The 15,521-nt window shown below is 38.8% G+C and overlaps 1 protein-coding gene across 1 annotated transcript in view; it reads right to left on the reverse strand.

Moving 5' to 3' along the window:
* The window catches only part of LOC116050364 (cytosolic phospholipase A2 zeta-like), a 70,697-nt gene extending 57,509 nt beyond the window's left edge, over nucleotides 1-13,188 (reverse strand). The window contains exons 1-4 of the mRNA XM_036003584.1: nucleotides 13,074-13,188; nucleotides 12,938-12,968; nucleotides 10,440-10,512; nucleotides 1,425-1,561 (exon numbers count right to left, since the gene is read on the reverse strand). Of these exons, the coding sequence (XP_035859477.1) occupies nucleotides 1,425-1,561; nucleotides 10,440-10,512; nucleotides 12,938-12,968; nucleotides 13,074-13,096 (264 nt within the window). The 5' untranslated portion in view covers nucleotides 13,097-13,188. The remainder of the gene's footprint in view (nucleotides 1-1,424; nucleotides 1,562-10,439; nucleotides 10,513-12,937; nucleotides 12,969-13,073) is intronic.
* Nucleotides 13,189-15,521: the final 2,333 nt, after the last annotated feature.

The following is a 15,521-nucleotide window of genomic DNA, read 5'->3' on the forward strand; positions in this document are numbered from 1 at the left end:
ACACACACACACACACTGAGACAACACACACTGAAACACACACACACACTGAGACAACACACACACACACACACACACACACACACACACACACTGAGACAACACACACGGTCACTCAGAACACACTGAGACAACACACACATACACACACTGAGACAACACACACTGAAACACACACACACACTGAGACAACACACACACACACACACACACACACACACACACACACACTGAGACAACACACACGGTCACTCAGAACACACTGAGTAAAAACACTAGCATCAAACACCAATACAGAAATTACAAACTGTTCATCACTTTCAATCATTTGAGTGACTTCACACTAATCAATAGTTTCTTTATAGAAAAGATCCTTTACATTATTTCATTTTATTTTATGACATACCAGATTGTTCACTAACTAGTCTAAAACAAGATACCTGCTTAGGCTTTCAGCTGAAATTGCAATCAGCAGTGTTTGATAGACACCAGACTGAAATAAATCTATTCTGTGTTGAATGTGTGGTTAACAGTTTGGACAGCAGTGTGTTAGCATTTGAACAAAGTGCTGTAGATCCATGGTGTGTTATGGTTTTGGTGTTTTGTCTTATTTTGGTAGTCTTTCTGTTTTGTATTTTGCTACGTTTCCTGTTTTATTTTGACGGCCTGGTTTTCTGTCTTGTCTGGTTTTACTTCCTGTCTTTAGTTTTCCCGCCCTTGTGATTGTCTCATGTATTTCACCTGTTGTGTCAGCTGTCTCTTGTTCCCTCATTACCTAGTGTATTTAGTCTTTGTGTTTCCCTTGTCTTGTGTCAGGTCATTTTCGTTTGTTGTGGCGTGTACTGTTGGTGTATTCTGATTTGGATTCTAACCTGGTATCTCTGCGTTTGGATTTCCTGTTCATTTGTTTTATCCACATTTTGGAATTTGTTTTGCCTGCTGCTTTCTGGACTTACTCTGTTGGTATGAACTTTGCTTTTGTTTAATAAATCCTCTGCCCGACATACCCTTGCCTGCGCTCTTTGCATTTGGGTCCAAGCCTTACTTTTCCTGACAAATCGTGACACAGTGTTGTGCAGATTGTGGTTAAAGTCATGGGATAAGTGTGTAGAGTTTTGACAACTGTTCAAGCGATGAAAAACAAACTAGAGTTTGGTCCACATGTGTCTCCAGTTGTGCCCGCTGTTGTTTAGCAATCGAAAATAAACTGTAATAACATGACATCACACAATGGTTTATACTGTAACTGTTGGCTGTTACAAATGTAGGAAAAAGGGACAGCTTGTATATTATATTTGAATATTAAAGTTCTTGCTACAGCAGTGAGGATAGATTGTATTGTTATTTAAATATTAAAGGATAGAGTGGGTGAAGTGGTTCTTTCGAGGGTGAACTGAATAGTGATGCAGTCGTCATTGACTCACTTTGACATTGGTGGGGACCCTGAAGGTAAAGGTTTCATCCCACTCCGGGTTGTTAGTGTTTGACACAGTTGCTGTGCGGTAGGTTATTGCCGTTGCCGTGGGCAGAGAGAGAATGACGTAGCAGTCCGATTCAGACCCTGAAACACAGAGACAGGAACATTACAGTATCACTTTCAGCTATGCAATGATAAAGCACTGTATGTGTCAGTTTAATGTGAAACCTTTAAAATAACAACCCAGTCTCACTCCCTACTCGTCAAATGTCTGACCCATGGTCAAGGACCCCTGGCGTCAAGTCCCAACAAAGGAGGGGTACCTGTTGTGGTGTTTTTCAACGGTGGGGATCCGTCAGACATTTATGTTAATCCCTCACCGTCGGATATAGACGAAAGAAAAAACACGGCCCCTTAACTCAAAATCTGTGGCAGTTTTGGTTTTTAGCCCCATAACCGCTGTTTTAATCAACATTTATTCACCAGATCTTATAATGGTTTATATGTATTTCTTTTAATGTTATTTCGGCCAGGGAAGCTGGATTGCTTTGATATTTTTAAAACTATAATGCTACATCTATCAACATTTATTTAGATGTTATGGTATTTATTTCTTTATATTAATATTATTTTGGTCTTATTACCGGTGAAGTATTACAGTATGCTATAAAACTGAACACTATGGGTGCATGCAAGGCCCATATCCTGCAATGCGGGCATTCATATCAGAATCTGACAGCGATCAGCGGGTCTTTAATGCCAGTATTGCTTCAATGTACATATATAATCAGTGGTTTAGTCACCAGCAACAACACGTTGCTCAGCTTTGTTCCAGTAAGTTATGCACCGTAATAACGTTTCAAAAAATCTGCGGAAAACTCCGTAATACATACCGCTCGGCGGATAGGAATGATAAAAATACATAATATTGGTAATATTGATGTTTTCGTCTAACGTATTTGAGAATTTAAACAATGAAGATAACAATAATAATAAAATACAGTTTCATCTATTTGTCTCACGTATTGTGTGCTCGGTCGGCTGGCGGGCGGCGGCAATCTGAAATGGAATGGAGCCCACTCACAGCAGAAACACAGGAGTCCAACAAGTCCAGCCGCCCACGCCTTTGTAACAGGTTCTGGGGCGCGTCTCTTATACGAGTTGTAGTTTTAAAATATGTTTGTATATTTCTCATAAGAAGTTTTTTGGGATGGGAAACACACTGGTGTCATCAGATTTTAAAAATCAAATCGTTAAATAGGTGAAAATAGCTTATTACCATATTTGACAGTGCTTAGAGTGGGTAAACTTTGGAGACCATATCTACATGACAGCTGAGGTCCAGAGCTTTCTATAACAGCTGGTCCTATGTGTGTAGCACCTTCTATAACAGCTGGTCCTATGTGTGTAGCACCTTCTATAACAGCTTGTCCTATGTGTGTAGCACCTTCTATTGCTAAATGACAAGCCTTCAAACATGTACTGGGTTCAAGGTTCAGAGGTCAATATTTCAAAGCAGGAGTTATGTATCCTCTTCAGACTGACATATGTTACTGTCCAGGTTGAGACCCTTCCAACGATGTGTTTGCTATAGTCCTACGACAACGTTTTAATTTTTACTATACCATGGAGACCATGTTGCAGGTGATACTTTATTGTCCCCAGAGGGATATCTGCCTTGAGTTCAAATGCTTCACACATAACACTTAACATATTATTTTATCATACAGATGATGACTTACAATAAAAAAACCAACATAAACAAAGTGATATGTAGCCAGATTTAAGTACGTTACACAGCCACAATCTATTGCTCATCTTTCACAAACAGTGACAAGAGCAACACACAACCATATGCATTATATTATAAAGCTATTGCACAACCCCTGCAGCCTCAAGCAACATTATTTAAAGTTTTGAGGTAGGTTCAAATTAGGCCTATAGTTTAGAAATGTTAAAGGAGAATTCCGGTCGATTCCAACCCGTAGCTCTGTTGTTTGTAAATTAGGAGTACTGTCAGTAGCGAGAAAAACGAAACCAATCGGTGCTGCCTACACCGAGTTATCCTCCTGCTAGAGTTAGCACTCAACAGGCTTAAACAGGGCTTAAACAGGGCAAGTTTTAAACGTGTTTTTAGCCTCTAAACATGCTCGAAATGCCATTACAAGTGCTCAGCCATGTGCAGTTATTCCTTCCAAGGGAACATAGCGAATTTGACTGCAGTAGATGTGACAGAAAGCCATAAAAGTTGTGTTAATCCATACCTCTGTTTATTTCCTGGTTTATGGTGAAGCCCACACTAGTCGAATGCCGATCTCATACAATCCAATATTCCAAAATGCATTTTTTCCACAAAAAAACGATTTTGCGAGGTTCTTTCCATAATTAGACGTATGTATCAACAAGCTGTAACCTGACACCACAGTGGAGCGAGCAGAGCTGCTGTATTATTATTTATTATAAGTAAATGCGTCACTTCTTTAGTGAAATAACCAAAGCTCGCCCTTCCTCCCCCCCAGCCAATGCAGACTCGTGGCCTACCGGGTGATTCTGGAGTGGGTTCTGAGAGGAGAGACCCTTGGTCGTGGCACCAGAAGAACATTGCCTACCTGTGTTGTAGCAGTGATCAGACCAGAGTACCCCTCCCCCACTGGAAGTTACACGGGATTCAAAGAGGCAGAGGACATTTTCTGAGTCTAATAATATGATTTCTAGTAATACTTGGTATTGCCATTACTAGGAATAAACAAAGCAACTGCACAGTTCTATTAGGAAAAAGTGTTGTACAAGTAAAGTAAATTGTAAGAATAAATAAATTGTAAGAATAAGTACATTGTACAGTTCTATAATATATTGCTGCACCTGTCTGTTATCAGTGGTTTTATAATATAACAGTACACATTACATTTGTGCTTTTGTGTCTTTACTTCAACAACAAAAAGGAAATTACAATATCACAATCTAGACACAATCAATGTAAAGTATGTAGAGTGCAGTGTGTGGTTTTATACATAATCATGCTACACACAACTGTAAAATCTCCCGGTTGCGGAGGGGTAGACGGTGAAAGCTCAAGCTCAAATATCTCTTCATTTGGTTGCCGCAATGTAGAAAGGCACAAACTGGAACCATTTTCTCATATTAGTCCTGATCTAACTCCAAGCTCCGTCTGTCAGCTCTGTGAGCTCCTCCCCTGCTGCCGTTGCTAGGTTACCTAGCTGTTGAACTCTTGAACTGCAGCTCTGCTCGCTCCACTGTGGTGTCAGGTTACAGCTTGTTGATACATACGCGTTACTATGGAAAGAACCTCGGCAAATCGTTTTTTTGTGGAAAAAATGCATTTTGTAATATTGGATTGTATGAGATCGGCATTCGACTAGTGTGGGCTTCACCATAAACCAGGAAATAAACAGAGGTATGGATTAACACAACTTTTATGGCTTTCTGTCACATCTACTGCAGTCAAATTCGCTGTGTTCCCTTGGAAGGAATAACTGCACATGGCTAAGCACTTCTAATGGCATTTCGAGCATGTTTAGAGGCTAAAAACATGTTTAAAACTTGCCCTGTTTAAGCCTGTTGGGTGCTAACTCTAGCAGGAGGATAACTCGGTGTAGGCAGCACCGATTGGTTTCGTTTTTCTCGCTACTGACAGTACTCCTAATTTACAAACAACAGAGCTACGGGTTGGAATCGACCGGAATTCTCCTTTAAGTTTACATTGGGGTACCCTATATCTTCTGCCAGAGGATAAGAGCTCATATTTGGCATGGAGAATAAAGATAGATCAGACCATATTCTCTGTGCTTGCCTGGAGAGACTGGTTTCTATTTCTCTCCACAACCTTCATGACAGTCACCTGACAAGCAATCTTTAAATGAGATGTTTTTAGATATCGCCATGCTTTCTGACATATGAATATGCTCTGTAATGCAGCCTTGTATAACATAAACCCTCTGATTCACCGTGTCTGCTCTAAATGATAACACACACTTTGAACACTTTGAAGCCTTCCAGCCAGGTGTTGTCCATATGAGCACCAAGGTGCCTATAGAGCAGAGCCCATTGATTGGTTCATCACGTAGTCCATCCTCACATCCTCCATCACCATCTGGTACGCTGCTGCCACTGCCAAGGACAAGGGCAGGCTGCAGCGTGTCATTCGGTCAGCTGAGAAGGTGATTGGCTGCAATCTGCCGCCGCTCCAGGACCTATACGCCACCAGGACTCTGAAGCGTGCTGGAAAGATTGTGGCTGACCCCTCCCACCCCGGACACAAGCTCTTTGAGCCACTCCCCTCTGGCAGGAGGATGAGGTCCATCAGGACCAAAACCTCACGCCACATAAACAGTTTTTTCCCCTCCGCCACTAGCCTTCTAAACAAGGCTCGGAATCCATCCTGACTCTCTCCAAACTACTCCTCTGGCTCCTCATACCACTGTACTCTCTCTGCTGTAGCGTTCCTTTTTACTACTGTTTAACTTATTTTACTATTTATTTTAATTTATTTTATCGTTATTAATACATACTGTGTGTATATGTTTATACTTATATTGTTTATATTCTTTTTATCCTTCTTATATTTGTATGCGTGACATGCTCCAACAACACCATGACAAATTCCTCGTATGTGCAACGTACTTGGCAATAAAGCCCTTTCTGATTCTGATTCTGATCATTTATGACCTCTGATATCCTCTGACCCATGTCATGACCCTTTCCCTGGTTGAATTAGATTATTGGCAGCAGAATATGCCAAAGTACGAGTGTCTGTGTGCAGTAGGCTGAGGTAGAAGTGTGCCAAAAATGCCAAAACACATGTTGTGTATGTACACATACCCATACAAAGCTGTATACATCTTACACTGAACAAAAACCTCGGCAACAATCTGCTCATCCTTTTAATTTCCTGAAAATGCTTCCTAAAACTAGTCCCTTCTTCATTTTGAAAAGGTAGTCTCTCAGTAAAGGCTACAAAGGTTAGGATGGCTACAAGCTGTAACCACGGTGATTTATATGAGGATCATCTTCTGAATATAATAATATGTTAGGCCTACCATAAATTGATATTTTAAAAAAAAGTCATTTATTTAAAACAACTAGTAATGCAGTGTGATGTTAAATCAAACAAAAAAACTCCCACACATAAATATACTCGTGTTTTTTTCCCTTTAGACTTTGATATTAACATTCATCAACTGCAAAATTAAAAAAAAATGTTTTTAAATAATGATGCATGGAAAATAAAATAAAAAATGCTTGTCTTTATAGGCCTAAATAGTTTATTTTTTGTTTTTCACAACAGTACAAGTCAAAACAAATGCCATTAGTCAAACAAGCCATTAGGCTGTATTTCTAAACCCTCAACTGTAGGTTTTTTATATAGTGTGTATATATAAGGCAAATCAAATTGCTTAGCATAAAACACTATATTTTCATTATTGGTATTTATTGTATAAATTCTCACGTACAACGTGCAAATTCTTTCACAGACGAGGAGCAGTAATTACTACGTCACTTCCGCTGATTTTTTTTTTTAAACGTTATTACGGTGCATAACTTACTGGAACAAAGCTGAGCAACGTGTTGTTGCTGGGGCCTGTTTCACAAACCAAGATGAGGGATTAAGCTGGGATTTCCCCATTATCCTGGATGCATTTAGCCTTGACTCGGTTTCACGAAAGCGGAGGCACATAAATCACCATGGAGATTTATTCTGTGCAGCTAGCCTGCTCCAGACCAGGCTAACAGCCAGGATTTATTCATCCTGGAGCCTTTTCTGATCACCCAGCAGTGGTTTTACCCTATTGTTATCAGCCTGGATTAAAATACAACAGGTGCATATTGCTGTTCATTTAAGTACTGTTATTATTTAAAGTTGTGACCATTATTTTTTTTTAATAATTATTCATGTGACACTCATTGTTACTGTTATACTGCTGTATACAGACTGCTGTTCATATTGTTGTTAGAAGTTTGATGAATATATTATGTTGAGATAATTAGAAAAGGCTGATAACATTTCAAATGTGTTTTAAATGAAGTCTGTTACTAAGGCAACACATACAATGCTGTACATTTCTATAGTTGACCAATGCACCTTGAATTATTTTAGTTGATTCATTTTTTTTTTAAATTCTTTAACAATAAGGATCATGTTTGTTCCTCTTCCATGTGCATTGTATTTGGCATTCTTAGCACACAATTTGTGTTGTCCAGTAAACTGGGACTATAATTTGGGAGGATTGTACAATTTAAAGAACATATCCTAATTGTACAATCCTCCCAAATGATAGTCTTAGTTCACTGGACCAGTAACTATCTAGTGATGTAGGCTACTGTACATTCATGTAACAACAGGGAGAGGACACCTCAATGGTTTTTGACCTTATATTTTTCTGGGGGGGAAATAACTGATGAATATACTCTGTTTACAGTGTGCATGGAATTTATCACTTAATTATCTTTATAGTTTCTAGATTTTAGAGTCCAATTTCTTCAGTGTCTTTATTTTCTATGTCCATATATACAAGAGAGCAAAGCATATAATATGTAGAGAAGGGAACACGTCCTCTATAAAAAATTTAAAAAAACGCGAAAGAGAAAAAGCGTGGCAGATAATAGCGGACCGACTGAATGATGATCTAAAAATATACATTTATGAACTATTGCTCTTAACTGAAACCATTCAGTGAGTCACTGTCATCTGCAAAAACGAACAGTTGTACACTTTGCATTAAAAGCGAGCATTGGAAGTTAATTTAGGAAACTTAGGAAATTTATATTTTAGCCCATGAGAGAGAGGGAGAAACAGAGTAAAAGAGATATTTACGCATCATATTCTAGCGTTGTAGAAAATTGATCTTCATGGTAAATTTCCTGAGTAACATTATCTTCTGCTTACTTTTAAGGCAAAGAGTACAACTGTTAATTTGTGCAAATGATTAGTAGCCTGATCCTTGAATGGAATGATTATGACTGTTTCAGTTCAGAGCAGTGGTCAGTTAATGTATATATTTAGGCTGCTAACACATTCAGTCGGTCCGTGATCGTCTGCTACGCTTTCTCTGTTTCATTACAGCGCTGTGTTTCTTTTCTTTTTATACAAATAATGTGTTTCACATCATCATACTTCCACAAGAAGCTGCTGCTCACTCTGTACAATGCGTATTCTCCATTTTGGCATCAGTAAATCTGTGATCGACCTCGCGGTCTTTTGAGGAAAGCCGTGGATGCGCATCTATCTGAATTACTTCATCCTGGCTCGACCTAGTCACTCCTCCTCAGCCTGGCTTGGCCTTTGGAAAACGCACCAAGCCAGGATGCACAGATTAGACTAGGTCAAGCCTCGCTTTATCAATTATCCTGGATTTATATATTCAGCTTTTGTGAAACAGGCCCCTGGTGACAAAACCACTGATTATATATACAGTTGTGTTCAAAATAATAGCAGTCCAACATCACTAACCTCATAAATCACATTTTTTGGTAGAAGTGATATTTCTACATGGCAAATAATTTCCTAGTAAGTGTTGTAGAGTCATAGAAAACCAACAGACCCAACAGTCATGACATGCACGCTGCTCATTCTGTGTAATTGAATCTGTAATTGAAAGGGGCATGTTCTAAATAATAGCAGTGTTGTGTTCAGTTAGTGAGGTGATTGATTCTGTGAAGAAACAGGTGTCAGTTATGGCCAATATTTAAGGAAGGAAGGAAGCTAATGATGTGCATGCTGGTTATAGTGCATTTCACACTGAAATACTCAGCAATATGGGTCGTTCCAGACATTGCTCTGAGGAACAGCGGACTTTGATTAAAAGTTGATTGGAGAGGGGAAAACATATAAAGAAGTGCAGAAAATTATAGGCTGCTCAGCCAAAATGATTTCAAATGCCTTGAAATGGCATCCAAAGCCTGAACGACGTGGGAAAAAACGGTCAGCTACCATTCGAATGGATCGAAGAATAGCCAAAATGGCAAAGACTCAACCAATGATATCAGCTCCAGGAAAATCAAAGAAGACTTAAAGTTAACTGTGAGTACTGTTACGATCAGAAGAAGGCTATGTGAAGCTAAGCTATCAGCTAGAAGCCCCCGCAAAGTCCCATTGCTGAAAGAAAGACATGTACTGGATAGGTTGAAATTTGTCAAAGGACACATTGACTGGCCAAAGGAGAAACGGAGCAACATTCTGTGGACTGATGAGAACTAAATTGTTCTTTTTGGGTCTAGGGGCCGCAGACAGTTTGTCTGACGACCCCCATGCACTGAATTCAAGCCACAGTACACTGTGAAGACAGTAAAGCATAGTGGTGCAAAAATCATGTTATGGGATGTTTCTCATACTGTGGTGTTGGGCCTATTTATCACATACCATGATCGCATGCAGTGATTCAAAGTAAAGCAAACCCTTGAGACATTTTTCAGTTTATACAGTAAATGTTTGAGTTTGTAAAAAGAAATGCAAAAACTGCTATTTTTTTGAACAGCCTAATATTCCTTTTTCTTCACTTTCTGTAAAGGTAGAACACAAACTTGATCAATTTTGATCATGTTTTGATTTGGAATTGAATTTGCAGTGTTCCCAATGCATTGATATTAATGAATTAAAAGCTATTCTAAGGATTTTGAGCATTATTCACTTTTTTTAAACACACTGCTATTATTCTGAGCACAACTGTATGTACACTGAAGCGATACTGGCGTAAAAGACCCACTGATCGCTGTCCGATTCTCTGATATGAATGCCCGCATTGCATTGTGGGATATGGGCTTTGAATGCGTCTAGCTCAGATCATATCGTAATGTTCTGTATTACAGCATACTGTAATATTTCACCGGTAATAAGACATAATATGATAATTATTAATTAATATGAGATAATATTAAAATAAAGAAATTAATACCATGAAAATAAAGCAGGTGAGAATTATTTTGAAAAGTGATTGAATGTCATTCCGAAACATGCACAGCACAACTGATTTCCTTCTAAACCATGTGAAGTGAAAGCAGTACTTACAGTAATCTCTGGACTGATGTGTTTCTGCTCTCAGTATGGTGACATTCAAGGTCCAGTAGGAGACCGCCTCCTTCTGTTGAATAAGTCAAAAAAACAAATCAATCATAACGAGACTCAGGCGGCATGCACAGGGTCGACCGTGTTCGCTAACACCATCCCTCCCTGGAAAGTGCAGCAGAACTCTTTGCTTAATGGAAGAGGACTTGATAGAATTGTTTTTGTGGAAGTATCTTTAACATTATTTTAATACTGACCCAGCTGCAGTGGACTGTTGCTGGCTCACTTCACATGAACAACAAAGATTTAAAAAATGTCAATGTGGGACTGAGTGGTTAAAAGTTAAAATCCTGTAAAACAGAAGCATTCACAAAAGATAGTGACGATATTTAGAGGAGGCTTATAAAAAAAACATTTCTGTTTTTCGTTTGGAAATGGCTAATCTAATAAACAAGAAAAAATTCTGTTTTCCTGTTCTGCTGTGCACATGCCCAGTCTGATCTGTGGCATGCATTTACCTCGCAGGAGCACACAGAGTCAAAGAAAAAGTCTGTAAAGCATCTTCTAAATTGAAAATGAATGTACATTTTAAGGAATTTGAAAAGGAAATGTTTGAAAAGTCAATGAGAGATTATAACCAGCTTGATCAGTGATGATGATAGACTGTAGCCTGTTATGAATGCAGGAGTAAAGTAACGAAAAGAACGTTTGCTCACCAATATGCAGTGTTGGAAGAAGTTTTCAGATCTTTTACTGCAGTAAAAGTACTAATACCACAAAAATACTCTGTTACAAGTAAATGTCCTGCATTGAAAAGTCTGTAAGTCTTACATTTACTCCAGTACTGTACTTAAGTTCAAATGTTGAGGTACTTGTACTTTACTTGAGTCTTTTCTTTTCATGCCACTTTCTACTTCTACTCCGCTACATTTCAGAGAGAAATATTGTACTTTTTACTCCACTACATTCATCTGTTACAGATTTAGTTACTAGTTACTTCACACATTACACAAGATTTCTACACACAAAACACATGTTATTTATAAAATCTGATGTTTGATTCTAAAGTAAACTAGCCAACAATATAACGGCTACAAGTCACGCTGAGATGATCAGACCATTAAACACACAACTGGTTGGATCCTTTACACACACTACAATGTTTTAATACAACAACTACATTTTCCTGATGATACTTACACACTTTTATTGAAGTAACGTTTTCATGCAGGACTTTTACTGTAACAGAGTATGTTTACAGTGTGCTATTAGTACTTTTACTGCAGTAAAGGATCTGAGTACTTCCTCCCCGCTGCTCGTTCCCTGATTTACTCTTTGATTTGGCGTGTCTGGTGTACAGGGGCATCCGGTGGCCACGGTGGTCACAGCTGCGTCATTAGTGAGCTGTTTGTATAGCAGTGTTCAACTTATTTCAACCCTCTGTCTGATTCTCAACAGGTCCAATAGACTCTTTGGTCTTTTATACCAGTGCTTTACTACTATAAATATATTTACTTATTTATATATACAAACTGTTTGGTAAATACAAACTGTTTGGTAAAGACTGTAGAACTCACAGTAGAATAATTCCACAGATAATTACTACTTATTTAGAGTAGTGCTAGTTAGGGCTGCACAGTATATCCTTTTTTAGAATCAGAATACTGAAAGCAGCATAAATGCAGAACTGAGAACACTTTAATATCTGTTTATTTATCGCAAGCAATATCATTTTGCAGAGGCACCGTGGCTCCATCTGGCGCTTAGCACCGCCCAAGACGATTGTGATTGGTTTAAAGAAATGCCAATAAGCCAGAGCACATTTTTCTCCCATCCAGGAATGCTGTGTGGACTAGCATGGACATGCAAGACTACAGGGTACCTATCACCTGTCTGGATCTGGTGGAGTTTAGTTGCAGTTCAGCTGAACCTTTGGTTGTTTTGACAGACCGATCACATGGACCAGCTGCATATTAAACCACAAAAAGCACTGGAATAACCAAATCAATTCCATACCATAGTTACGTTAGTTCATAGCTAACTGATAGAGCTGCTTGCTTGCTTGTTTGCCTGGCGCCACTGAGTCACGTGACGGTACAACATCAAAACAAAAGAGGGGGGGAGGAGGAGCAAAGTGTGCCTGCTACGCGTTGTGACAGGAGCGGCACTTGATAGCAGCGGCACAAACAGACACACAGAGACAGCCAGGTTGCCTCTCTGATGTAACCGCAGCAGTGCATACTGGAGAGAAACTAAAACTAAAGTATCGATCTCATTACACTTATATTGATCAATATCAATACCAACATTGGTATGGATATTATCAATATTTGGATCAATACGCACACCACTACAACACCCCCCTTCATTTTAAATGGGTCACTAAATGTGAAATTGCACATTGTGTTTATTTAGGGGTGTGACTTAACAAGTAAATAGTTGTTATTATTATAGCCTTGTCTAGCCAATAAGACTTTGGTGTGTATGTATAAAGACCTTACCGCTTGGAGGGGACTGACACCTTTCCTCTCACTACAAAAAAACAGAAAAGATTTCAAATTACCTTAAAGGCTACATATTTCAAACTAAAATCAAATTAAATAAAAGCAATGAACATGATGAAATAATAATAGTTACCTTTCCAGCAGCGCAGAAGCCATCCAGAGTTTAGCCTTTGACCACAGAGGGAAGGAAAATATGTGAGGATGTGAAACAAAATACTGCTGCACAACAGCTGCTGCAAGATAGTAATGATAAATCATATCCAGGTAGCAAACTAGCTGCAGTTTGTAGTGAACCAATCAGGACCTGATCCCTGTGTGACGGCCCCGCCTCATCTCATTCAAGACTCAACAAGCCTTACACACCAACCAGTGCACAATATTACCTTTACTATACATAACAAGCAAAAGTACTACATTTTTACAACATTTAGAAGGCTATACTATGAAGGTCTAGTACTACTTGTTCTTTCTTACAGCAGATTATAAATGTTGAGACATTTTGAGCAGCTTGTTGTAACCGCTGGAGACCAAAGCGTAACCACATTTAGAGACATTTTCACTAGGGCTGCACAATATATTCTTTCTTTCAACTGGTGTAATAAACATATCGTGAGAGACATTCAAAGTATTTTGTGTCAGTTGAAAGAAAATATCAGTAGAAAACTGCACTTTAAAATGTAACTCACTGCCTTTTATATTAAATTCAAAGTTCAATTTGTTCAATAAAATGTTGGAAATGATTTCCTTTCGTTTTAAATTCAACAAGCAATTTGTTGTATTTTAGCAGAATAAAGAAAGCAGCAGAAATGTAAGAGTACACTTATAATATATACTAATATCTGTTTATTTATCGCAAGTAATGTTTTCTCGATAAACTGCAACTCTCACTTATTTAAAATCAAGGCTGAAGGCTTTTCTGTTTGATGCTGTCTTTCTTTAAATAATTGGTCATTTCTTATACTGCACTGTCACTTTTATTCTCATATATTATCTGTTTTTATAATTTTAACTGTTTTTAATTGCTCTTTAATGTTTTATGTAAAGCACTTTGAATTGCCTTGTTGCTGAAATGTGCTGTAGAAATAAAGCTGCCTATTCAATTGAGCGTTCAGCGTCAGTTCTGGCAGGCCAAGTAGTCAACACGCCGCTAACCGCTATTGGCCAACAACACGGTCGCATCAGCTGATCTGTGTCAGCGCATCAGCTGGTCAACTCCCCTGGCTTCTAAATGGCTGTACTCAAACAGGGTGCCCTACTTGAAGCCGCTTGAACACCGGTAGCTAACATTATGGATGGCCTATGTTGTGACTAGGATGCCTGGGTCTGATATTCTCTGTTTCCCGACGCTTCATTAAACTGCCGTTAGCGTTGTTAGCACACGGCACCAGCCGGGGCTAACGGTAACTAGCTATTGCTACATGTCCCGGCTGTGTCGTCAGCTATCATCCCAAATGAAGTCTCTTTGTGCCAGGGGAGTGAGGCAGGCAGAGCGGGGTGTGCTAGCTGGCTAAATTAGCATTAGATTAATCGTCAAATCTAGCTATACAGCTAACGTTAACGTTACTAGTGAACTTATTCGTGGGTTAGCGCAGTGCTGCTTTTATCCATGGTCAAAACAATCATACTACTAATAACTTTATTAGCGTATTGAACGATGTTGTAATCCTATAATGTTATAAATGTATGTCATATATGTCAAATGAATATAAAACTGTCGCATTAGCATCAACTATCTCAATATACTACACTCACAGATTAGCAGCTCACAGCGTTAGCATTAGCGCATTAGCATTAGTTTAATAACAGCGATGTAGAAACAGTATTAAATCTACTCAGAAATATGAACTATCAATCAAACTCTCTAGATCGTCCTTAAACACAGTAAATCTCTGCCACAGAACTTAAAGGTAACTGAAACATGGGTTCTGGTTATTTAACAAACTTACATGTGCTCATTCACGCATACAATGTTCATTCCTTGGCTGTACTGTAAGAAAACTAAAAGAACGACGTGATCGTTTGATTTCTGAGGAGGAAGGAGAAAGGCTTGGGTCCAATTGAAAGTTAAACAAAAAGATTTAATAAACGACATGGTGAAAATGACAAGACAAAAAGCAAATGTTACACTGCAGCTGACAGTGGACTGAAAACATGCATCTCCGTTCTGGAGTCACATCAATCAGTCATGTGACAATGATAAAACAATACACTGCCAGCAGCGGACATACAGACATGCTTCCTTGTGAGGTCAGTCTGCAGTCCAAACATGACAAAACAATACATCAATAAAACACTGCCAGCAGTGGACTGCAAAACATGCTTCCCCTTCGGGAGTCACATCAAGACAGTCCTGAATCATTGTGAAGTTTCCAAATTTATCCTAAAAAAGTTGAGGGTGGTTCCTCAAATTAAATCCCTCCGTATTGGTCAGATGTCTTCAAAAGAAAAGGTGTTCCTAATCCATGTGTCTTGTGGCCACACCCGGCCACAGGATCTTACCAAGTCAGTGTCAATTGTTTCCAAACTACAGGAATACTCATTCTTTGTCTGGCCCAACAGGGGATGGCTCTCAAAGTTGATT

Source organism: Sander lucioperca, chromosome 7, assembly GCF_008315115.2.
Source record: "Sander lucioperca isolate FBNREF2018 chromosome 7, SLUC_FBN_1.2, whole genome shotgun sequence".
In the NCBI taxonomy this organism is placed as follows: domain Eukaryota; kingdom Metazoa; phylum Chordata; class Actinopteri; order Perciformes; family Percidae; genus Sander; species Sander lucioperca.